Source organism: Colletes latitarsis, chromosome 6 (assembly GCF_051014445.1).
Source record: "Colletes latitarsis isolate SP2378_abdomen chromosome 6, iyColLati1, whole genome shotgun sequence".
Classification (NCBI taxonomy): domain Eukaryota; kingdom Metazoa; phylum Arthropoda; class Insecta; order Hymenoptera; family Colletidae; genus Colletes; species Colletes latitarsis.
In genome coordinates, this window is record NC_135139.1 from 3,000,415 (window position 1) to 3,025,396 (window position 24,982).

The window sequence follows — 24,982 nt, forward strand, 5'->3', positions numbered from 1 at the left end:
ATTTTGACCTCAGCTATCACGTCGCACAGTGGTTGAAATTGAAAAATTCAGTGACATTTTTATGTAACTTTTGAAGTATAGAAAATAATTACATAGAATTTAATCTGAGTAATGTAGGAATGTTAATTTACAAGTAGATTAAAAAAAATTACAATAACAACTATATATTTTAACAATAAAAACAATAATATACAAAAGTCAAATATTGTAATATATGCTTTTCACTTTTATTTGGTAAGGAATTTTGCAGCTTCAGCATCCAGTTTTGTGTATTTTTTATTGTAACATTTTATTCTTAATGTAGATATGTAGGGATCAGATGTTAAAAGTCTGTGAAACAGATCTTCTTTTGTTACTAACTTTGAAAATTTTCTTGTATGTTTAACTCTAAATTTCTTAAAATTTTAAAACTTAAGAATAATTTTTAATATAATATATGCATTTAAAAATTCTTCTCTGAATGTTTCACTGATGCAGCTCGAATGGTTCTATTTCAACTGACTGCAGTAAAAAGGTCAAAGCCTTAGTCAACAAAGAGTCGAAGGTCTATCAGCACTATAGTATAAACATTTCGAGAGTGTATAATCTAAACAGTTTTTTCGAAGACCGTCCTACAATACGTTGTGTCGTTCCAGAGTTTCAACGATGGATACGTACGTATACGCGTACAATGATACGACGCACATGGCTTTAAAATGTAATAATTTAATCAGTAGGGCGTCGGGGGAAATGATTTTTGTATAATTATGTAGAGGAAAGTGTACTGAAAATATTTCAATTTGTCCCAATGCGGAACTCCTTGGGACTTAAAAATTGCACCTTGTCAATTGTAAAACATTTTGAAAATTTTTGTTATTCCATTGAACATTATTTTTCAAATATATTATGTACAGACATTATAAATTGAAGTCATGATTTCTTATCTTGAAAGAATGTTCTTTATTACACAAAAAAAAAACGGAAGCAAAATATCAAACGAAGTCCTCAGAACATCTCGAAGAAAGAAAAGTTTTACGAATGAAAAATGTTACCTTTAGAATGTTCAACTTTTTAAGTGTTTATATAACTTAAAATTTATATTATATTTCAATAATTTTTTCATTTTCAAGATCCATGGATATTCAAAAAGCAATAAACATTGTAGGAGATGAGCGTTCTTCGTCGTATCGCATCGATCGCGGTGAACAGCTGAGCGGACTGAATGTGTCGACTCTGATTGAATGATTGAATGGGTGAATGTATGAGTGCGACGACCTTAGAGACGGAATGTTTACAAACGTTAGGAACATTCGGGAAACAATACCGGATAAGGAACTGGCAGGGGTTAAATGCGAAAACGTCAAGAACGTTCTGGAATGATTGAATTGCATGAATGTGTCAACTCAGATTGAATAAATGATTGATTGTATGAGTGCGTGAATTATGGTAACGGAACATCGATGCGAAACGACGAGAACGTTCTCGAAGCTTTACCGGACGTGGAACCGGCAAGTGTTCGAAAGGAAAGGGATAAAAGCACGCGTCCGGAAGACGAGAGCAGATTTGACGACAGTCTGTTACGGGGGAACGTTGCGATTACGGTTACGAATATTTTATGCGTTACGTTGCGATTACGGTTATTACAAGTTGTGTTATACGTTACGTTTGCTAAAGTTATTTGTTACTGTGTCGTTCGCACATTTTTATTAAGGGAATAGATTTTACCGTTCTAATCCTACAACATTAACCAGATATTGATATGACAACATTGATTTTTTGCCAAAATGTCACTGAATTCTTCAATTCCGACCACTGTGTGTCGTGATGAAGAAAATAAGTAGGGGAGACTTGGGCTGGAAGTTTCGGGGGTAAGTTGTTCCGAAGGTTATATCTTTAAGATGAAAAAAGATAGCGTTGTGCTTTCAATTATTTTGAAAACAAAAACTGATCACGCCACGTTATTAAACATTTTAATAGCATCCGTGACAGCGAATTGTGTAGTTTTTGACAAGAGGTAGTCGCGTATCAGGTAAATAAATATTTCGTAGTCACTTTTCTTTTGTCGTATTCAATTATTTAATGTCAATATCGTTTATTGTTCTGTCGTTATAAATCAAATAACATTTAAGAACATGTTGTAAGAGCATTTATTAGAATATTTGAATATATAAACAAAATGTTTGTAAATGTTGCCACATATGTAAACTGGGGCTAGTTGTTCCTACGACTCGAGGCATGTTGTTACTGTAACAACTTACCTCAAATGTATCTTTTACAAATGTAAAAATAATTCCTGTTGCGTTTTAGCATGCGACGTATAAACGGAAAACGGGAAGAGGCACTATTTCCATCGAAATCATGTGTAAAGCAGCTAAATCCGTGTTGCAAGAAGGACAGAATGTAAAAACCAACGTCAGAGATTTTAATATTTATCATATGACTCTCTCCAGATTTATTAAAAAGTTATAAGCCGAAGAAGAAGCCATAGTAGGTTATAAGAAATAGGTTCATCTAATAAGTTATTTATATTAGGTTTAAGTAAAGTTGTTAGGCTGGAAACAGACAAGCAACTGTTCCCGTTGCGACATCACAGCGACTCTATGTATTTCCTTGTTTTGTAATTAAAACAAGGAACACAGACAATATCGACGTTTTTATGTCTGTCTTGGTTGTTTTCAATTGCAAGACAAGAAAAAACATAAAATGGCTGCGATATCGCAACGATATTTTTCATTATGTTAGATTATAGTTTTTATTTTATTACATTAATGTTTATTTATGTAATGTATGTACGTATATAAAGCGACATTCATGTCACTTCACGCTGTATAAATAAAATTATGTTGACTTTAATCGATGTGAAAAATGTCGAAAACGAAAACGTGCAACTGGTTGACGTTAACGTTTGGATGTGGTCTTTGAAGGTAGTCGAATTGATTGTCTGGATACCGGAACGTTTAAAAAAAGAAATGTACAAAAAGAAAAAAATAGAATAAAAAGGGTTTTCGGGCGATAAAGACACGTGGTATAAAAGTTAAATAATTCTTACAAAGGACTCATCAGTTTTCGTTGGTAAAGTTTGTTTGAATTAATAATTAATCGTTAATTAGTTGAAAAATTTTAAATAATATAAAACTTGTGGCACGACAAACTGGCGCCGAGTCCCGCCATCTGTTTAGGTTAAGTTTCGAGAGCGTCCGAGCGAATGGGTCCGATTGCATGCGGAGTGTTTGGGTTCGAAAAAATGTTTAGAGTGTCTGGTCGAATGTCGCGAGGGGTGCGTATGTTTAGCGTTAGTTTAGAGTGAGAGAATTGGGAATAAATGAGATAAAGAATGTCGGTATGGCATGAGCGAACGAATGGTTAGTTCGTAAGTTAGTTGGGTTAAACAACTCGTCGAGTAGAGACACGCCGGGATACGGCGTGCGCGCCAGAGAATAAAAAGTATATCTCGACAGGTTGCATTTTTATTCGGCACCGCATCCCACTACCTTCTCCACATAATTGGTGACCCCGACGTGATTTGACGTCAAGGTGCGGAGCAAATTTTTGTTTGCAATCGCGTGTATATTTGTGGAAAGTGCGTGTGGTTGGTGTCATGATTCGCGGGTAAACAGACGCCTAGTGACACTTGAACATTGTGCCTAGTGCGGAATTTATCAGTGGTCGTTGGACCCCTCAGGGGCTGCCAGCCTTTCAGCTGCAGTACGGGCTTAACGAACCCGGGGTACCCGAGTCATACACACACCGTAAGCCTCCTGTTGGTCGTCACAACGACCCATTCACAATTCCCTATTGGTTTTGTGAATGGTACGTGACGGCAGGAGGAACGGGGGTCTTGGCTTAACCGCCTGGGCCACGAGTATGGCGACTCTATAAAATCGCCCTCCAATCCTAAGCTATGGTGCGCGGCGATCGGATGCATGGTTGGGGGAGAAGGCCCAATCCCAAGCGACCACCTCCGGGGAACCTGCCGAACCCCCGGAGTATTAGGCTTACCCGGGTAAGGCGGCTCTGCCCGGGTGGACCTTTATTTCCGACCATCTCGTGGGATTATTATGGACACAGAAAATAAAATGGGGATGGGGCGGGTTTTGTCGGTTGGGGAGGACGGAGACGGGGTTGGGGTTAGGGTGGCGGCGCTCGCGCCCCACTCAGCGCCAGGTCCGGCTTCGTGGAGGGTGGAGGAGGACGACGAGACGGCGTCGGTCTCGTCCTTCTCCTCCAGCACGAGCCACATAGGCTCTAAGAGGAAGAGGACGGGGCAGGCCGTCGTCGAGGTGGGCGGGGCGATGAGCCCGTCGGTGAGGCTGAGTTGCCTCAGGGACGAGGTGACCGAGGAGATACCGGAGAGGATCTCCTCGTCCCTCAGGCGGGTGGAGAAAGTCGCCGCTGCCTGCGCCTTTAAGGGGCAGAAAAGCGGTGGCGCGGAGGCCCTGAAGGCCGCGGCGGAGGAAATGAGGGAGGCGGCGCGGGAGCTCAGAGGGCGGAACGCCCGTCTGCAGCTCCTGTTGGAGGAGGAGCGACAGGGGAGGAGGAGGGCAGAGGCGCTGTGGAACAGCGCGGCCCTCCCTCCCATCCTCCCTCCTCCTCCACCGCCGCGTCCCTCGGCGGAGGTAAATAAGCGGAGTGCGGCGGCAGTGGTGCGGGGCACCGCGGGCCCCTCCACCCGCACTCCGCCCGTGAAGAAGTCCCCGTCCTCCTCAGAAGACGATCTTCTGAGGAGGATTGGGGACATGATTGATGGCAAGCTGGCCGCCTTCCGGGAGGAGCTCCTCGCCGGAAGAGCGGTCAGCAGGAAGGCGGTGCCTCCCCGACCTGTTCCGGTACAGTCGGGGAAGGCAAAGAAGGGCGGAGTGAAGGCTCCGCCCAGCGTTGCGGCACCAGGGCCCCGGGTCGCGACCCCCAAGGGGGGTGGTGTACCCGTGGTCGCGGTGGTCGCGTCCTCCACAGCACCCTCCCAAGGGGGGGTGGCGTGGAGTGAGGTGGTGGGGCGGAAGGCGAAGCGGGCGGCGAGGAAGGCCTCGCAACCGCAGCCTCCGCCTCCGCCGCCGGCGGCCAAGGTAAAGGCCGCGAAGGTCGGGAAGGCACGACCAGGTCGTCCCCCAAAAACGGCAGCGGTGACGCTGACCGTTGCGCAGGGGGGCGACCTGACCCTCGCGGAGGCGATGCGGCTCGCCAGGGAGAATATCTCCCTGGAAGAGCTGGGCATCGCCTCCGTGAGGGCGAAGAGGGCCGTGACCGGGGGTCTCTTGCTGGAGATCCCCGGTGCAGAAGGCGGCGCGAAGGCGGATCGTCTCGCCCAGAGGCTCCGGGAGCAGCTGGGCGAGCGAGGTGTCCGGGTCGCCCGGCCCACGAAGCGCACGGAGATGCGCGTTTGTGGGCTGGACGACTCGGTCAGCGCACAGGATGTGTCCCGTGCCCTTGCGAGGGCGGGGGACTGTCCTGTGGAGGACCTGCGGATCGGAGAGATCCGCAGGTCGCCCTCCGGCCTCGGGTCGGTGTGGGCCCGGTGCCCCCTCTCCGCCGCCCGTAAGGTGGCGGAATCCGGGAGGGTGTTGGTGGGGTGGGTTTCGGCGCGAGTGGAAATCCTCGCGCCGCGCCCGCTCCAGTGTCACCGCCGCCTCGAATTGGGGCACGTGAGGCAGTGGTGCACCTCGCCGGTGGACCGCAGCGGTCAGTGTTACCGCTGCGGTGCCAAAGAGCACCGTGCGAGCCAGTGCTCGGCGGCCCCCCACTGCCCGCTGTGTGCGGACATGGAGAGGCCAGCCGATCACAGGGTGAGGAGCAAGAAGTGCTCCCCCCCCCTCCCGGAAGGAGAGGAAGAGGCGGGCTGCACCGGCTCCGGTGCCGAGGGCGGTGGCATCGTCCTCCATGGAGGTGGACGGTGCTACGGGGACGGACGGCCGGGAGGAGGCTGGCGCGGCCATTAATTAATGCCGCCCCGCCTCCTCCTCCAGGCCAACCTCAACCACTGCCGCGCGGCACAGGACTTGATGTCCCAAGTCCTCGCGGAGTGGGGGGTTGGCCTGGCGGTCGCCGCCGAGCCGTACCGCGTCCCTGATCACCCTCATTGGGTGGGCGACGCGGACGGCTTGGTGGCGACGGTATGGGGAGGGGGCGACGGGTCCCCACCGTTCTCCTTGTTGGAGCGCGGTCGGGGATTCGTCGCCGTGGACTGGGGGGGAGTCGCTGTGGTGGGGTGCTACATTTCGCCCCGTAGCGGTCACGCTGCGTTCGAGCTGTACTTGGCCGAGGTCGCGGCATGCGTGCAGCGCTACGCGGCCCGGCCGGTGCTGGTCCTGGGGGATTTTAATGCCAAGCGGTGGCTTGGGGATCCCCCAGGACCTCCGTTCGCGGCGGGATCCTGGGCGATTGGGCGGCGGGGCTCGACCTCCGGGTATTGAACCGGGGGTCGGAGCACACATGCGTGCGGCGATATGGGGGGTCCATCGTGGATGTTGGATTCGCGACCCCCAACGCCGTGCGCATGGTGTCGGGTTGGCACGTGGTCGCGGGGGCAGAGACACTCTCCGATCACCGGTACATCCGGATGGAGGTCTCTGCCGCCGCGAGTACATCTCGACACGGCCGCCTGCGTGGCACCCCACCACGCCGCTGGGCGCTTCGGCGCCTGGACAAGGACGCCCTGATGGCAGCTGCCCTCGCTGCAACTTGGCCGCAGGGAGCGGCCGAGTTGCCGAGCATAGAGGAGGAGGTCGCCCGGCTCGGAGCATTGGTCGCGGGTATTTGCGACGCGGGGATGCCTCGGGTCGGGCGGGCTTCTCCTCGCCGGTCGGTGTACTGGTGGTCGGACGCGATCGCGGAGTTGCGAGTCGCGACTGTCCGCGCCCGACGCCAGTACACCCGCGCGCGCCGTCGTCAACGTACAGGCGACGGCGTGGCGCGAGCGAGGGCAGCTGATGACCTGTATGGAGCATACCGCGTGGCGCGGGTTGCTCTGCAGGTCGCCATCAAACGGGCCAAGACCCAGGCATGGAAGGAGCTCCTCCAGACCCTTGATGACGATCCATGGGGGCGCCCATATAAGGTGGTGCTGAATAAGCTCCGCCCGTGGGCGCCCCCCGTCACCGAGGGTCTTGACCCCCGGCTGCTGGAGGACGTGGTCAATACACTCTTCCCAATTGGGGAGAGGGGACCGCGTCCTCCGGCGGCGGCGGCTGTCCCAGTGGAGTGGACGGCCGAGCTGGGGGTCACGCAGGAGGAGCTGGCAGCGGCCATCAGACGGCTCGGGGTTCGTAACACGGCCCCGGGTCCAGATGGTGTGCCCGGCCGGGTTTGGGTCTTGACCCAGGGCGTCCTTGGGGCCGACCTCAGGCGGTTGTTCGACCGCTGCCTGAGGGACGGGCGATTCCCCCCCAGTTGGAAGGTGGCGAGGATGGCCCTCCTCCGGAAGGAGGGTCGGCCCGCGGAGTCTCCCTCCGCATACCGGCCCATTTGTCTCCTCGACGAGGTGGGCAAGCTCTTCGAGCGTGTGATTGCTGCCCGCCTCGTCGAGCACCTGTCGCGGGGTGATCCCGGTCTGGCCGACTGCCAGTTCGGTTTCCGGGGGGGCCGATCGACTATCGACGCGATAGGTCGTGTGAGGGCCCTCTCGGAGGCGGCCGTCTCCCGGGGAGGGGTGGCATTGGCAATATCCTTGGATATTGCCAATGCCTTTAACACCCTCCCCTGGGAAGAGATAAGGAGGGGACTCGAATATCATCGAGTCCCCCCTTGTCTCAGGGCGGTCGTCGGGGATTATCTCCGCGGCAGGTGGATCGAGTATCCGGGCCGGGATGGTGATATGCGGAGGGAGGTGTACTGCGGTGTTCCGCAGGGGTCGGTCCTCGGGCCACTCCTGTGGAACATCGCGTACGACTCGGTGTTGCGGGCCGGCCTCCCCGACGGCGTCAGCACGGTGTGTTATGCGGATGACACACTGGTGCTGGCCGTCGGGGCGCACTGGGGGAGGGCCATGCGTCGCGCGGAGGAGGGGTCGCAACGCGTCGTCGACCGGATCAGGGGGATGGGGATGACGGTGGCGGTCCATAAGACCGAGGTGATTGCGTTTCATTCACCTCGGCAGGATCCGCCACCCCCTCTGATCCGGGTGGGTGGGGCTGACATCGAGGTGAAGCCCCAGATCAGGTATCTGGGGCTGATCCTCGATAGCCACTGGCGTTTCGAGGAGCATTTCCGCTGCCTGGTCCCCCGATTGGAAAGGATGGTTGCGGCTCTGGGCCGGATCCTGCCCAACCTGGGGGGCCCGGCGGGCCGAGTTCGTCGCCTCTATGTGGCAATGGTCCAGTCGGTGGCCCTATACGGGGCCCCCGTCTGGGCGGACGACCTGGCTGCCTCCCGGCGCAGCATGACTATGCTGCGTCGGGTGCAGAGGCGCATGGCGCTCAGGGTCATCCGCGGGTATCGGACCATGTCACATGAGGCGGCGACGGTTCTAGCGGGGATGCCGCTCATGGACCTGCTCGCGCGGTCGCACGCGGTGATGTACCGGCACCGCGTCGACCGTCGCGCGGGGGTGGGGGCGGTCCCGGGCGGGCAGGAACATGCTTGGGGCGATTTGAAGCGCCAGGCCCGGCAGTCCGTGTTGCTCGCGTGGCAGGAGCGGCTGGCTCTGCCAACCGCGGGGCACCGGACTGTCGGGGCTGTTCGGCCACTCCTGAAGGAGTGGCTGGACAGAGGCCATGGCAGCCTCACCTACCGGCTGGCACAGGTATTTTCCGGGCATGGCAGCTTCGGAAGATACCTGTGCCGGATAGGGAAGGAGCCGACGGCGCGTTGCTGCCACTGCGACGCTGAGCAGGACACGGCGGATCATACCCTGGAGGTATGCCCCGCGTGGGAGGGGGAGCGTCGTGTCCTGGTCGGCGCCGTCGGGCGGGATGTCTCGCTGCCGGGCGTGGTGCGCGCCATGCTCGGCAGCGAGGAGAAGTGGAGGGCCGTGGCCTCCTTCTGCGAGAACGTAATGTTGCAGAAGGAGGCCGCGGGGAGGGAGCGCGAGCTTCAGCGGCGCGCTGAAGCTCGCGCTCGTGCGGTGGCCCGAGGTCGTCGCCCGGTCGCGAGGCGTCGCGGGCGGTCGCCTCGGCGTGGCGGATGACCTAGGCTGGGAGGGGGGTCCTGAGGGGACCCTCCTCCCGCCAGGCGGCGCCGGGTCGGACCGGTTGGGGGTAGGAGTGCCTCCCCCTACCGGTCCGACGCAAGGGGAGGCACCCTCGGCGGTCTGGTGCGGCCATGAACGCCCGGCCGCCGAGGGGTGGAAACGGGGTCGCGGGCGGTTGCGAGTTGGGGCTCGCAGCCGCCACTAAACGCGGCCCCGGGACGGATAGCGGCGGGATGGAGTGGCCCCGTCCCGCCGCTATGAGGCAGTGTGTCTACTGGGGGGACCGATTGTCCCCCCGGGGGATGGGCGCGAAAGCGCGGGCACGGGGAGGATACCGGAAGAATGCTTCGAGCGATTCCCGGTATCCTCCCAAAGCGTGCCGAAGGGTCACCGTGGGGTTTTTAGTGGGCACACTCAACCTCGACCTAGGGTTGCGGCAAGTGTTCGCGTGGAGGTTCGTGGTGGCCGATGTGTCGAGGCCAATAATCGGTGTGGATTTCCTCGCACATTATGAACTTCTTGTGGATGTGCGCAATAGTAAATTGTGACTTCGAGGACGGTATCAGGACGTTCTGCGCCTGGGTGCAGACCGTCGGCACCCACAGTGAAGACTATTTTCGGTAACTCGCGGTTCCACGAAGTGCTCCATCTGTTTCCGAACATTACACGGCCAATGCGAACACCGACGGAAGTGAAACACGGGACCGTGCATTTTATTCGGACGACTCCGGGACCGCCGGTATCATGCAGACCGCGACGTCTCGCGCCGGACCGTTTGAAAAGTGCGCGACGCGAATTCGAGACGATGATGCGCCTTGGTATCGCGCGTCCGTCGGAGAGTTCGTGGGCATCGCCGCTCCATATGGTGCCGAAAAAGGACCAGGACGCTTGGCGACCGTGTGGTGATTATCGGTCGTTGAACGCGCGGAAGCATATCGAGGACTTTGCTCATGCGCTTCACGGGAAAACCATATTTTCGACGATAGACCTCGTGCGCGCGTACAACCAGATTCCAGTGGCCGCGGAAGACATCGCGAAAACCGCGATAACGACCCCCTTTGGACTTTTCGAGTTTCCCTGTATGTCGTTCGGTCTTCGGAATGCGGCACAGACGTTCCAAAGATTCATCGACGAGGTGTTACGCGGTTTGGACTTTGTGTACGCGTACATCGACGACATACTGGTGGCATCGTCGACAGAAGAGGAGCACGTGCGCCACTTGGAAGAGGTGTTCAGCCGGCTGGAAAAGTACGGCGTAACTATCAATGCGGCGAAATGCAAGTTTGGTCAGGCGCAGGTCAAGTTCCTCGGATACAGGGTATCGACCGAAGGCACTCGCCCCTTGGATTCCAAAGTGGAGGCGATAACAAATTATCCGCAGCCGACCACCGCAAAACAACTGGGGCAGTTTCTAGGTATGTTAAACTTTTACAAGCGTTTCATACCCGGAGCTGCGCGAGGGCAGGCGCCTCTGAATGACCTCCTGCAGGGCGACGTCAAGGGTAGCAGCAAGCTACTGTGGACCGCGGAAGCTGTCAAAGCCTTTTGCGAAGCGAAAGAAAATCTGCGGCAAGCAGCGTTATTGGCGCATCCGAGGGACGACGTCCCAGTAGCAGTGTTTTGCGACGCCTCCGATTTCACGGTCGGAGCCGCGCTGCAGCAGCGCATTGAGAACGACTGGCAGCCACTGGCGTTCTTTTCAAAAAAACTCAGTAGCACCGAGCGGAACTACGGCGCGTACGACAGGGAGTTGCTGGCCATATATCTGGCGCTGAAACATTCTCGGCACATGGTGGAGGGGCGGACTTTCATCATATATACGGATCACAAGCCGATTGTTTTCGCGTTTCAGCAGAAGCCCGAGAAATGTTCGCTCAGGCAATTCAGGTACCTGGATTTCATCGGGCAGTTCTCCACGGATATTCGGCACATCGCTGGTCCGGACAATGTCGTCGCCGATGCGTTGTCGAGGGTGGAAGAGGTTGCCGAGGCGTTCAGCTACCCAGAGTTGGCTGCATCTCAGCAGCACGACGCTGAGCTGCAAGCCTATGTGCGCGGGAACATCCAGAACAATTTACGACTGGTGTGGATTCGGTTACCCGAAACAAACATTGAAGTCGCGTGCGATGTGTCGTTGCGAATCCCGCGTCCGTTTGTTACGGCACCGTTTAGACGCAGTGCGTTCGAGTCGGTGCATCGTCTGGCGCATCCAGGAATTAACGCGACAGTAAAACTGATAACGGAACGTTTCGTTTGGCCGTCCGTTAAAGCCGACTGTCACGCGGGTGTGTTGGGCACGCGGGTGTGTCGAATGCCAGCGCGCGAAGGTTACGCGACACGTTTCCGCGCCGCTCGGGAAGTTCGGTAGTCCTTCCGGAAGATTTGAACACGCCCATATCGATAGCGTAATTCTTCCAGTGCCACAGGGATATCGATACTGTTTGACATGTGTCGACCGGTTCACGCGGTGGCCGGAGGCGTTCCCGATCCGGGATCAAGAGGCCCTGACCGTGGCACAGGCCTTTTATGACGGGTGGATTGCCCGGTTCGGCACCCCGCTACGCATAACCACTGACCAGGGCAGGCAGTTCGAGTCGCACATGTTCAAGGCGCTCTCGCATTTGACAGGAGCGGTTCACTGGAGGACGACAGCCTACCATCCTGCGGCAAATGGATTGGTGGAAAGATTCCACCGTCAATTCAAAGCGACAATCCGCTGCCACCAGAACGTCCGTTGGACGGAAGTTCTTCCCACCATTTTGCTGGGCATCCGCGCAGCCTGGAGGGAGGACTTACAGTCAACAGCGGCTGAGCTCATCTACGGCGAAACGCTGCGACTACCAGGGGAGTTCCTGGCACCACGAGAAGAAGAGTCGCGGCAGTCGCCCAGGGATTTCGTCGGGGGGTTGCGACAGCATTTCGCGGCCGTCGCTCCGAGACCGAGTAGCGACCACTCGTCGCGGAAAATTTTTTTGTTCAAGGACTTGGCCGTGACGGACCACGTTTTCCTACGGAACGACACCGTCCGCGGGATCCTACAGCCGCATTACGACGGTACTTTCAGGGTCCTCGACCGAGGCGATCGAACCTTCAGGCTCGCCGTTCGAGGAAGGCAGGTCACGGTCTGCATAGACCGTCTGAAACCGGCGTATCTGCTGGCCACAGAACCAGCACCGCCGACACCATCTGGGGCAACGCGGTCAACGTAGCCCGAGCGGTCCGAACGACCACCGGCAGTATCCACACCGATGGAGACCACGGGGCGGCTTACCCGGGCATCATCATCGGTTTGAGAGCCGGCGCTGCCGCAGACTATTTGTACCCGTTCAAGGGGGCAAGTGTTGCCTCCACCGATTTCAAAGAAACGAGATGCGAACGTACCCGTTACGCGATACGGGAGACGAGTCCGATTCCCGGAAAGACTGGAGATTTCGTGATTGTATCAATCTGTTTAGGTTAAGTTTCGAGAGCGTCCGAACGAATGGGTCCGATTGCATGCGGAGTGTTTGGATTCGAAAGAATGTGTGACCGTTCCCCCGTGGACGGTCCGATTCGAGGGGGACGCGGAGGAAGGTGGCAGGTGCCGACTCAGTCGGCGGTCGAGGGTTCGCTGCGGTGAGTGACGTAGGCCGGGTTGATGTTTGAAGCGTATTTATTACTAACTTAATCTACCTACAAAGCTTAGTCTAGGTACAAACTTATGGCTACGGAGGACGGCGCGGTGAGCGGTCGATCGCTCGGCGAGAGCGGCGCAATGAGTGTTCAGGCGCTCAACGGAGGGGAGAGGACATACAATACCCTACCTACGCTGCTACGAGGCCGCGATGTCGGTAGGGCCAGGGTAGGAAATAGGGAAAAGGTTCGACCCAGTATCCAGGGTTATTGGAGGTTCGGTGGGCGGCGGGATGTGGCCGAGGGGTCGGTACAGGACGGTAATGTAATACCCTACCTACGCTGCTACGAGGCCGCGATGTCGGTAGGGGCAGGGTAGGAACGGTGGGATAGGTTCGACCCAGTATCCAGGGTTATTGGAGGTGCAATGTCGATCGGAGGCCACAGTGGGTGCGGAGTCAGGCAATACCCTACCTACGCTGCTACGAGGCCGCGATGTCGGTAGGGCCAAGGTAGGAAATCTAGGAGCGGTTCGACCCAGTATCCAGGGTTACGGGAGGTTCGGCGGATTGGTCGCGAGAGTGCCCTTCGCACTCTCGTGTTTGCAAAAAGTCGGAGCTCGTGTAGACCCGTATGGTACGTACGTAATCTCTCGTCACTTGAACTGGCTTCGACGAGCAAGACACGAGTCCGCCGAATCCGGCCGGTGGCCCGGTATTAATACCCGCGCGGGAAACCACCGGTCGCGGGGACTCGGCCGCGACGGTGCTCGGTTCGCGGTCCCGCGTCGGATATGCGCGTTACAAATGTTTAGAGTGTCTGGTCGAATGTCGCGAGGGGTGCGTATGTTTAGCGTTAGTTTAGAGTGAGAGAATTGGGAATAAATGAGATAAAGAATGTCGGTATGGCATGAGCGAACGAATGGTTAGTTCGTAAGTTAGTTGGGTTAAACAACTCGTCGAGTAGAGACACGCCGGGATACGGCGTGCGCGCCAGAGAATAAAAAGTATATCTCGACAGGCTGCATTTTTATTCGGCACCGCATCCCACTTCTCCACAAACTAATTACGGGACAAAGGATTGGTCGCCCGAGAGGACTCAAGAGAAATAGATCACGAATAATTCCCGATGATGTTGTTTCTCCATCATACATATGTATTTGTGTTAATCCGGAGTTAATAAACAAACCTTATTAATAAAATCGTGTACTTATTCTTCATCAGAGAATGAAATGTCTCATTAGAAAGTAATACTTATTTCTTAGTAACAACTTACCCCAGAGCGATAACAACTTGCCCCACGATGGGGTAAGAAGTTCCACTTCGACTAATCACAAAAAAGTGAATTTCTATGAAAAACTTATTGCAATATATTAAATTTGAGCCGAACATTATTTACTAGTAATTTCTTTTGTTTCCTGAAAATCGGAACTTCTAACCCCGGTCTTCCCTACTCGCGACAAGGCCGACGCGGTTTACAAATTGCACGTATGTACAATGTAAGTTTTGGCAATAGTGATACCGAAACACCCTATAGATGTAACAGTAATCATATTGATATACCTATAAATAGTCAAGATGGATGTTAAAATTAATGTTTTGAACTCTGTTTAACTGTCGATATTATTTATTAACATATCATTAATGAACGGCGAATAGATTACTGTAGGCTTTATTTTTAGAAGATAATGCACCGGTGAACAAGAAAAAACAACTCTGCTGTTCTTGTTCACGCGATATAAAGTAATTATATACATTGTACTTGAAAGTAAACTGTATCAGTTTTAACGTGAGTACCACCGCTGAACGACCGGTATAGAAATTGAATTTTTGTGTTAATCGTTAAGGATACTATACATATGTATATGTATATGATTGAGTTTAGAATAAAACGTGTGTTTAAATATGTTAAAAAACTATTTAAAATCGCGTTAGTCTGAAATATTAAATTCTCGGCTGCGATTCCTGTATCCGTTTGTGTACGTGACACTGCGGAAGGTTAAGCGTTCGTCAGGTTCGTTGAACGTTCGGACGATTTAAAACCGCAGCCGTTTACGTGTTTTTGTACGCAGACCTCACGCGAAGATTCGCTTCACACCGGTTTAAACGGTATCGCGACGTCAGCGTCGAGAGAGAGAACCGTATGATATATTGAAAAGAGATCAACAACTGAATTCGGCAGCGCCGCGTCGCGACGACAAGGCGCGACCGAGTCTTCGTCTGTCGATCCGCGACGATATTCGCAAATATTCACGAGCCGACTGCCAACGGGAGCGGATCCCAGAAAATCTCGCTCCTCAAGTACGGACTCGCATATAACATTTGGACTTGTTTTACAAAGAATTCTCTCCGTTGCTGCGGTTAGAGTTTTCCCAGAACAATCTACCTGCGACAAAAGGGAGGTCGTAATACACGCTGCGCGTGGCGCGACCGCCTTCGCTAGGAAGGATTGTACGTTGCAGTCGTTGCCGCGACCGCGACGTAAGGGACTCAGGGTGCACCCACCCAGAATCCCTTTAAAGCTATACGGCTTTGGAGCCTCCCAAAGGTCATACCGTTGAATCGGTACCGCCTCGTGGAGTGCTCTTCGTGCAAAGGTCGTTGAAAAACCCTCTCCAAAAACCCGTCGGTGTACGAGTCGACCGTACACCCTACGGAGGAGTTCGGGTTCAAGGTCGCCTCACCTTCCGTCACGCCGCCTACCAAATACGGTCCCCGTGCAACACGGTCGCCGGGTAGGCTTTATAGTGCGGTTGGACCCGCGAGGGATTTTTTGCAAAGGACACTTTACTGTCACGGTCCCCGGTAGAAACGGTCGCCGTGCAGTAATTTTACAGTGTCGCAGAAAATCACCTCGCACGACGTTTCTACGTCACCTGCACGGAGAGCGTGCTCACGGGATCCACCCATTTGGAGCTTTACGACCTCCATTTGGTGACCCGTCCGTGGCTAAGTCGCCCCCGACAGATACGAGTGAATTCTCTTCTGTTCAGGGTAAAAGTCTCGCTGATAATTTCAATAAATAATTATCAGCGAACAAGTACAAATTTACAGTCCACTGATCCACGTTAAACGACAGCTGATTCCCCCCTCCCAGCGCACCGCTAGTCGCTAGGAGCGCGAGGCGAACAGATGACGAGCGTGTGTTTACGATACGTGTATGCACGTATGTAATCTGAACGAACCTTTGTTACAGCAACCAAGGTCCATCCCAACCGGGGCCACGCCGGTGAAGCAACCCCCCGGCCGGATTATAAAAAACTAATTCTTTTTTTGTAATTTTATATTTGTTTTATTTTTTCATTTTTTATCCTTGATACACAACAAGGAGTCATTATCCGACATCCAAAAATTCCATTATTTGAATTCCTCGTTAGAGGGCTGTGCGGCACGTATCATTCAATCGTTGGGCATCTCGGATGCCAATTATAAGATAGCGTGGAAAACGTTGAACACACGATTTCAAGATTCAACGGCACTATTGCGTCATCACGTGCACGCACTATTAGACATGACTCCGGTTAAGAAGCACTCTGCAATCGGATTAAGGGAATTTTTGGATGACGTAAAAAATCATTTATTCGCACTAAAATCACTCGATAAGTCAGTTGATAATTGGAACACGCTGATTGTTCCAATGCTAGCCAGGAAATTAGATATGGTCTCAATTAGGGAATGGGAGAAAAAAGTCACGACACCGAAGTCGATTAACTTTAGACATTTCGCGGAGCTCTTAGAAGAAAGGGCGCGATACCTCGACAATGTCGGTATTACCGCATCGGCACCAACAGAAAGCGTCGAACGTCGACCGCCCGGAGCAGGTAGCCGGTGGCCGAATAAGGTAACGGCGCACATTGCCAATACGTATGCGCGCTGTCCGGCATGCCCAGGTAACTATGCGCTATATAAATGTTCCAAATTTCGGGAATTAATCCTGGCAGGAAAACGGGAATTAGTTCAGACCGCGCGGCGGTGTTACAATTGCTTAGAAGCAACCCATCAGGTACAGGATTGTACGCGTCAAACCTGTAATCGGTGTGGTAGAAAGCACCACACGCTATTGCATCGCGAAGATCCAAACCCGGTTTACACTGCAAACATCGGGATCACAGAGTCGTCCAGTCGGCCATCAACCACGTGCGTTTCAAATATCGCGAGCGGTCGTATACGTACGGGATAATCGCGGGCAGAGACATGAATGCCGGGCATTATTAGATTTCGGGTCGCAGGCAAATTTCGTTACTCACGATTTTTGTAAAAAATTAGGTATAATTCCGACTCCAATCCAAGCGACGGTCGCAGGGCTGGGTCAAATTCCAAATTCAGGCAAGGAAAGGGTCTCGGTCAAAATCTTCTCCCGATGCAATAATTTCCGTACAGACTTATCGTGCCTGGCTATAGAGACCATAACAGAGGACATGCCTAACGTTCCCATCAATAGGAAAAATGTTCAAATACCGTCAAACATGGCTATGGCGGATCCGTATTTTGATACATCAAAAAGAGTTGACCTGCTAATCGGAGCAGGTTTGTTTTGGAAGCTATGGTGTATCGGTCAACACAAAGCCGCCGCTCAACTAGTATAGCAGAAAACCCAGCTCGGGTGGGTACTCGGGGGAAAAGTGGCCGACGGTGAGTGAGTCAGGCATAGTTCAGTGCAATCTTGTCACAAATAACGAGCTCGCGAGTAAGATAGAAGAATTTTAGAAGGTCGAAAGCCTTGAAACGCGGAAACCGGACGTCGATAATTGCGAAACTCACTTTGCGGCTACCACACATAGAGATGACCACGGACGGTACATTATATGGATACCATTCAATGACAAAGTTAGTAGATTAGGGAGTTCCCAGGAACAAGCCAAGCAGCGGCTATACTCTTTAGAAAAAAGATTAAGTAAACAGCCGAGTTTGCGGACAGAATATATTCACTTCATGGAAGATTATGAAAGATGCGGACATATGTCGCGCGTGCCTACATTCGAAAATTACGGTGAAGTGTCATACTACCTGCCGCACCACGCGGTCATAAAGGAGACCAGCACAACCACCAAGGTTAGGGTCGTGTTCAATGGATCGGCGAAATCTTCCTCGGGCCTTTCTTTAAATGATATTCAGTACGTAGGCCCCACCGTTCAAAATGACTTATTTTCTATTTTAGTGAGATTCAGACAACACCGGTACATTCTTTCCGCGGATATCGAGAAAATGTACCGGCAAGTTTTGGTTGATTCAAAGGATAGGCGGTTTCGAAAAATTCTATGGCGTTCCAGTCCACCCTCTCCAATAACAACTTTTAAATTAAATACTGTCACTTACGGGACAGCATCTGCACCATTCCTGGCAATGCGAGTCTTACGACAAGTTGGGCTTGACTGTGCACAAACACATCCAATTACCAGTAGAACAATTCTTAATGATTTTTATGTTGACGACCTGTTGACTGGAACGCAAACTATCACCGAGGCGATAAAGATTAATGGGGAACTTTCCGCGATTTTAGCTCAAGCAGGTTTTCAATTACGAAAATGGGTAACGAACTGTCCGTCCATTTTACGGTCCGAAGCAATTACATCGACCGATAAGGAATTTCACACAGATAAAGATCCAAAGACACTCGGGCTGTTATGGTCTCCTGCAGACGATAAGCTTAGATTCTCCGTTACGAAAAGCATGCATAAACGGATTACAAAGAGGACGATATTATCGGAAATTGCTCAAATCTTTGATCCGTTGGGTTTGATCGGGCCGGTAATCGTGCGGGCAAAAATTATAATGCAAGGTTTATGGCAAGGGCAAACAGGATGGGACGAGGCAGTCTCCCAAGAATTGCATACGCAATGGGCAGACTACCGCAATGAACTACGACAGTTAATTACCTTCCAAATCCGCGATGCGTAGTCGGAGAGCGGTTTGTTTGCGTCGAACTACACGGGTTTGCAGACGCCTCGGAAAAGGCTTACGGTGCCTGCGTTTACCTGCGGTCCCAGGATATGTCAGGTAGATGGGAGTCAAGGTTAGTGTGCGCAAAATCCAGGGTCGCGCCGTTAAAATCTATATCTCTGCCACGGTTAGAGCTTTGCGGGACACTTTTGTTATCGCAATTAATGAAAAAAGTAAGATTGTCACTCACGGTACGGATTAACGACATGGTTTATTGGTCAGACTCTACGATCGCCTTGGCCTGGATACAAGGTCCATCAAGTCGATGGAAAACGTTCTTGGCCAATCGGGTTACAGAAATTAATGATTTAACAATCGGATATCAATAGCACCACGTCAGATCTCAGGACAACCCTGCAGATCTGATTTCTCGCGGAACGACTCCCACATCATTGGCAGCCACTGATCTTTGGTGGTCAGGTCCAGCTTGGTTGTCAATGAATCGGGAACATTGGCCCCAGTCGGTGATCGAAAAAATTGTAATTCCGGAAGAGAAAGGGGTCATTCCAACAGTAGCAGCAGCTATGACCACAGATAGTAGCATCTTTACAAGGGTGTCCGGGTACTTGCGACTGCTCCGGGTTACCGCGTATTGCCTACGAATTGCAGATAAGGCACAGGAAAAACGCGAACTTACGGCATTACACAAGGACATCATCCTCACGGCAAGCGAATTAGTTAGAGCTTGGAACGTTCTTATTCAGCTTGCACAACAGGAATATTTCCGAATAGAAATGCATAACTTGCAAAAGAAGGAACCGGACCCCAAATCGAGCAAGTTATTAGAGCTCAATCCTTTCCTGGATAGCATCGGTCTAATCAGGTCTAATCAGGTCTAATCAAATATTGGCCGTTGTCGTGTAGACAAAATGTCCGGCGGGTCGTACGTAGATGCATCAAGTGCTTTAAGGCGCGCCCCCAGGTGGCTCAGTATATGATGGGAAACCTACCTGCGGCGCGAGTGACACCTGCCCGGCCATTCGATACCTGCGGTATCGATTACGCAGGCCCTTTCTTGACAAAGGAAAGAACGCGGAGCAAGGTGCTCACGAAGGCGTATTTATGCCTCTTTGTATGCTTCGCGACCAAAGCAATTAACCTCGAATTAGCAACTGATCTTAGCACGGCAGCATTTCTGAACTGTTTTCGCCGATTTATTGTACGTCGAGGGCGATATCGATGCGTTGTCACCGACAATGGAACGAATTTTATAGGGGCGCGAAACCAGTTACGCGATCTACGCATACTACTAAATACCTCAGAACATAAAACACGGATGGCGGACATGCTCAGCAAGGAGCAGATTGAGTGGCGTCTAATTCCTCCACACGCGCCGTATTTTGGAGGTCTATGGGAGAGTGGTGTAAAATCTGCAAAATATCACCTCAAACGCGTCATCGGGCCGCAAGCACTAACGTTCGAAGAATTGTATACGGTAACTACGCAAATCGAAGCGTGTCTGAACTCCAGACCTCTTTGTCTCATGTCATCCGATCCTTCCGCTTTGACTCCCCTAACTCCCGGCCATTTCCTGATCGGCGTTGCACTAATGGCACTACCAGAACATGATCTTACGGATACCAAACAAAATCGTTTGACCCGATGCCAACTAACACAACAGTTGTTCCAGCATTTTTGGAAGCGTTGGCAGAAAGAGTACCTGCATCAATTGCAGCAGCGCACCAAGTGGCATTCGTCTCCGGCGAACAGACTGACGCCCAGCACGATGGTCCTCATCAAGGAAGACCATTTACCACCCCTTAGCTGGAGTCTGGGTAGGATTATCTAACTCCACGAAGGAACGGATGGCGGAACACGAGTCGCATCGGTCAAAACCGCCGAAGGAACATTTAAGAGACCGGTGATCAAACTTTTTGTCCTACCCATCGAGGGGACCGAACCTCAGAGGACATCAGGCAGACATACAAAGCACACACACTGATGTATATAGTATGATAGTAATAGGGTATATGACATAGCATGTAAGGATAACGGATTGTATATAGGGATTTGTGTTAAGGTTACGCTCGCGCAATCGGCAAGGGTTCTCAATAGTCGGGTTGTTGAACGCGGAACGTTCAAGGTGGGCGGAATGTTAAGGATTCTTAAGGAACCTTCACATCGTGGAGTTTATGATACGGACGTGACTTCTCCGCTGTTTTTGAGGATTAAGCTTTCGAGACATTTTTACTTGATAAATTACGTTACGGTCATTAAGGAAACTCCAAACTCTACACGGAACTTGGAATCCTTGGAGCTCTTCCTTGTCTCAATAGCGATTGACGTATCGTAAACCCGCGGTAGCGCACAGCTGCAGGCCACCGGGATCTTGGGGGCTCTGACTTTCCCTAAATTATTTATAAAAAAGGCAACGTTCTCGCTCATTCTTGCATGGTGTACTAGGACACTGGTCAGCAGGGTGGGCGGGAATGTTGCAAAGGTTAAGAAACGCCCTGCCAAAGGTGACGACTTTGAGAATTGGTTTAACCAATCCTCCCACCGGTTAACGCTACGTGTTTAAAGACCTCACCGCCCTTAGGGAGTTACTCTGGTCTAACGGGGATCCGGATTATGAGGGAAAGGATACTGGGAAAAAGTATTAAGAAATCGGTGCACTTGAATTTGTATTTTCGCTTGGTCGCGTGGCGAAGGGATTGATTATTTCGAAACTTTTTCACCTGTAGTAAGGTACGAATCAATCCGTATTCTCTTAGCGATCGCGGCGAAAGAAGACTGTGAGATATATAAATTCGATGTGAAAACAGCCTTTTTACACGGAGATCTTGAAGAGGATTTATATATGCAGCAACTTGACGGTCACATCAAGGAAGTAAACAAGGAATTGGTATGCAAACTTTACCGGAGCCTGTATGGACTGAAGCAGTCACTACGGCGTTGGAACAAAAAGTTTGTGCAGTTTTTGGAAAAATTCTGTTTCAAAAATATTGAAAGTGACAAGTGTGTTTTTGTGGGGACTATAAAAAACTCTGTGGTCTATTTATCCTTGTATGTTGATGACGGACTCGTTATAAATGAAAATAAGAGTGTGATTGATGAAGTGCTAAATTATCTTAAGAGTAATTTTGAGATCACGGTCGATTTTGCGAACGAGTATATAGGCGTAGAAATTCAGCGTGACCGCATTAAACGCACTTTGAAATTGAGTCAGTCAATATATATAGAAAAATTGATTCATAAATTTGGTATGAGTGAAGCGAATTCATCGAGTGTATCTGCTGAGCCAGGATTGTATTTATGTAAAAAACAAAAAAGCGAAAAACAAAGTGATACAAAAACAAATGTGCCATACCGCGAAGCCGTGGGTTCACTTTTATTTGCAGCAAGAGTATGTCATCCGGATATAGAGTATGTAGTAAATTATGCGAGTCAGTTTCTAGATTCTTATGTTCTAGAGCATTGACAAGCTGTAAAAAGAATCATAAAATATTTGATAGGTACGCGTGATTTAGGAATTATATTCGGAAATAGTGGAAGCTCTCTCGAAGTGAAAGGTTTCACAGATGCTGATTACGCAGATTGTGTAGAGTCACGAAAATCGCGGAGCGGCTACGTGTTTTTATTAAATGGTGGTCCTGTATCGTGGTCCAGTCAGCGACAAAGTGTTGTAGCGCTATCAACCACCGAAGCGGAATACATTGCGTTGTCTCACGGGACAAAAGAAACTATATGGTTGAGACGATTTTTGAGCGACTTAAAGATAAATTGCGAAAATATCCCGATTTTTATAGATAACCAGTCCGCGATTAAGTTGGCTAATAATTCTGAATATCATAAGCGATCCAAGCATATAGATATACGCTTTCATTTTATCCGCGATGTATTAAGCAAAAAGGAAATTTAAATTAATTACGTTAAGTCAAAGGAGCAACTAGCCGATATTTTTACGAAACCGTTGCCAAAGCACAACTTTCCTATTTGCGAGATTGTTTAAATATAGCTTAAACCATTAAAATTAAGTGGAAATGTTGAGAATAAGCATTTTATTCATATACTTTTGAATGGAAAGTTTGTATTAGTGGTGCGGTCCCCTCCCTTGCTAAGGTCAGTATATCTGAGGAGGACACCCGTTTATGGCACCCACTGAGCGTCTTGGCTTTTTCCGAGCCTCAAGCTGTCAGCTGGAAACTCTTAAACTGTGAACAGCATTTCCGTTTTTGTAAAACTGTTATACCCTACTTAAAATATATCTTAGATTAAACCTACTGTTGTATTTATTTAACAAATAAATATTCAACATAATCAATATTTCGTGAAAAATGGCGATATTATGTATAAGTTTACCAGTTTTAAAAAATAGCTTACAGGTTATAAATAGCTTCTCCGGTAAATTATCAGTGAATACGTTACGTAAATTAGTTAAAATCATAAACGACAAATGTACAATTGTTTCATAAATTCAAAGATAAATGTTGACGAAGTTTATTGATAAAAATTGAAGAGATCGTTTAGAAAAAATGAATGCGATTGCTTTCCATTTTCATACAACTATTAATCATTAATGGTTCGATGGTTAACCGAGGTTAACAATATTCAATGAACTTTGTTTACCCACAGTATTGTTCGAGTTTAACGAACAATTTACTGCGACTTCTACTCGTACAACATTAAATTATCGTTTACACTATGGATAGTTTGAAATATGTTTCCATAACAGAAATACTTTGAAAGTTTATGAAATTGAATACGTGAATACGATTCTAAAAAGTTTAAATGATAACTGTAGGAACAGGATTTCGAGGAACTAGCAGAATAATTTTTTTGGACAAGTATTTTAAGAATACAAATGGGAATATATTTGGTTAGATACATTTATGCAAAAATACAGGCATGTTTCAACTTTCCTTGTTAACTCCGACCGGCTAGCAACGAATTAATTGAACTCACGCGGATAACAGGAAAAAGGATACAAAAAATCGTAGAATTGCTCTGCCAGATTTTTACACCTTTGACGCAAGAATTTACAAACAGGCGTCCGGTTTATTTCAACCGTACACTCCTGATCGGTAAGCAAACGTCACTCACGTCTTCAATCTGGCAGATACAACAGTATAGTGATTGAGTAGTCGTCACTACTTGTTATTTATAGGGAGTCCGTTGCTAACCGCGAGCGGGCCTAAAAAACGCGTGGGCGTTCATTAGCGATTTTGTGAAGCTTCGATTACTGTCAACCGGTCTATCGATCGGTCGCGGTTCTTGTTTATTTTCATGGAGGAAAGCTTCTAGAAACTTCGATTATCAAAAGACAAACATATTGATCGGCCGCGATTCTTATTTTCCATAACAAAAATGCTTCTAGAAGTTTCGATTTGCAGCCAACTCGATTATTGATTGGTCGCTCTTCTAACTATTGACATGACAACCGATTTCGCGAACGTTCGATGGCAATTGTAGGCGTCGTATTATTACACAACTTAGTTTTTCAAAGCACAAAATAATGCTACATATTTTATATGCAGACACGCGAAAGCTAATAAGCAAAAGTGTTAGGGGGAGGAGGTTTGAAAATACCTCGCCTAACGGGGGTCCGGATCTCGAGGGAAGGAACAGACGGAAAATAAGCGTTACAAGAAAGTATGATTTTCGCTTAGCCGAAGAATCGGTTAAGCCTTTTATTTTATCTGTATATATATTTTATGTATAAGTGCAGGCCGTACGTCTGCTTCTGCCAGACGTTGTGTTCTTCCTGCCTCTGTTGATGCCCTGGAACAGAAAGAGACACGACTAGGCGTTAAATACCTATCGACGTGAGTCACGTCGTTTGTCTTCCTCTTTTCCGTACGCTCCTGGTTTGTGCTTGTCGCACCTAGGAGCGGGAATCTCTGCCGCCGCGATACGCAGCTAAGCACTGTATGTGTGTGAACGTTCCCTTTAAATCGGGAATCGCTCGCTTTCTTTCGATTCTGGAATTTCGTCTCGGTTTTTCTGTTAGACTGCAACACTTGATTGTCGCAGGAGAGGGTGCCTAGAGGGAGGTTGTAAGGCTCCAACCGTCACCCGGTCCTCAGCCCCTTACCGTCTTCGTATGCGTGTGTACGGAACACGATGTGGTGCAGTCTTTCAATGGCGTATAGGACGACTTACTATTGAGACTGTCACCACGACGCCTTCTGAGTCGCGTTTTACGCGCAGTGACCGTACAAGACTGGCGATCAGAGAACAACGCTCTGGCATTCGCCGGAAGCTGGGCTTAGAGTAACTCGTCCCACGCTCCGACTAGATGGCGGCAAGTCCACCCAGGGTATTTGTGCCAATAAGGCCCCTTTAGGTGGGTGTAAGGCCGTTCGATCAAATCAAGGGAGGATCGAGTCTT

At 50.2% G+C, this 24,982-nt stretch overlaps 1 protein-coding gene across 1 annotated transcript; it reads left to right on the forward strand.

Annotated features, from left to right (window-relative positions):
• Nucleotides 1-19,927: 19,927 nt before the first annotated feature.
• LOC143342785 (uncharacterized) lies at nt 19,928-20,440 on the forward strand. Its single transcript, XM_076767006.1, has one exon. It carries the CDS (start codon nt 19,928-19,930, stop codon nt 20,438-20,440), a length of 513 nt encoding a protein of 170 aa, XP_076623121.1.
• Nucleotides 20,441-24,982: the final 4,542 nt, after the last annotated feature.

Coding starts and splice junctions, on each gene's coding strand:
- LOC143342785 (XM_076767006.1), top strand. CDS start 19,928: ATGGCGGACATGCTCAGCAAGGAGCAGATTGAGTGGCGTCTAATTCCT.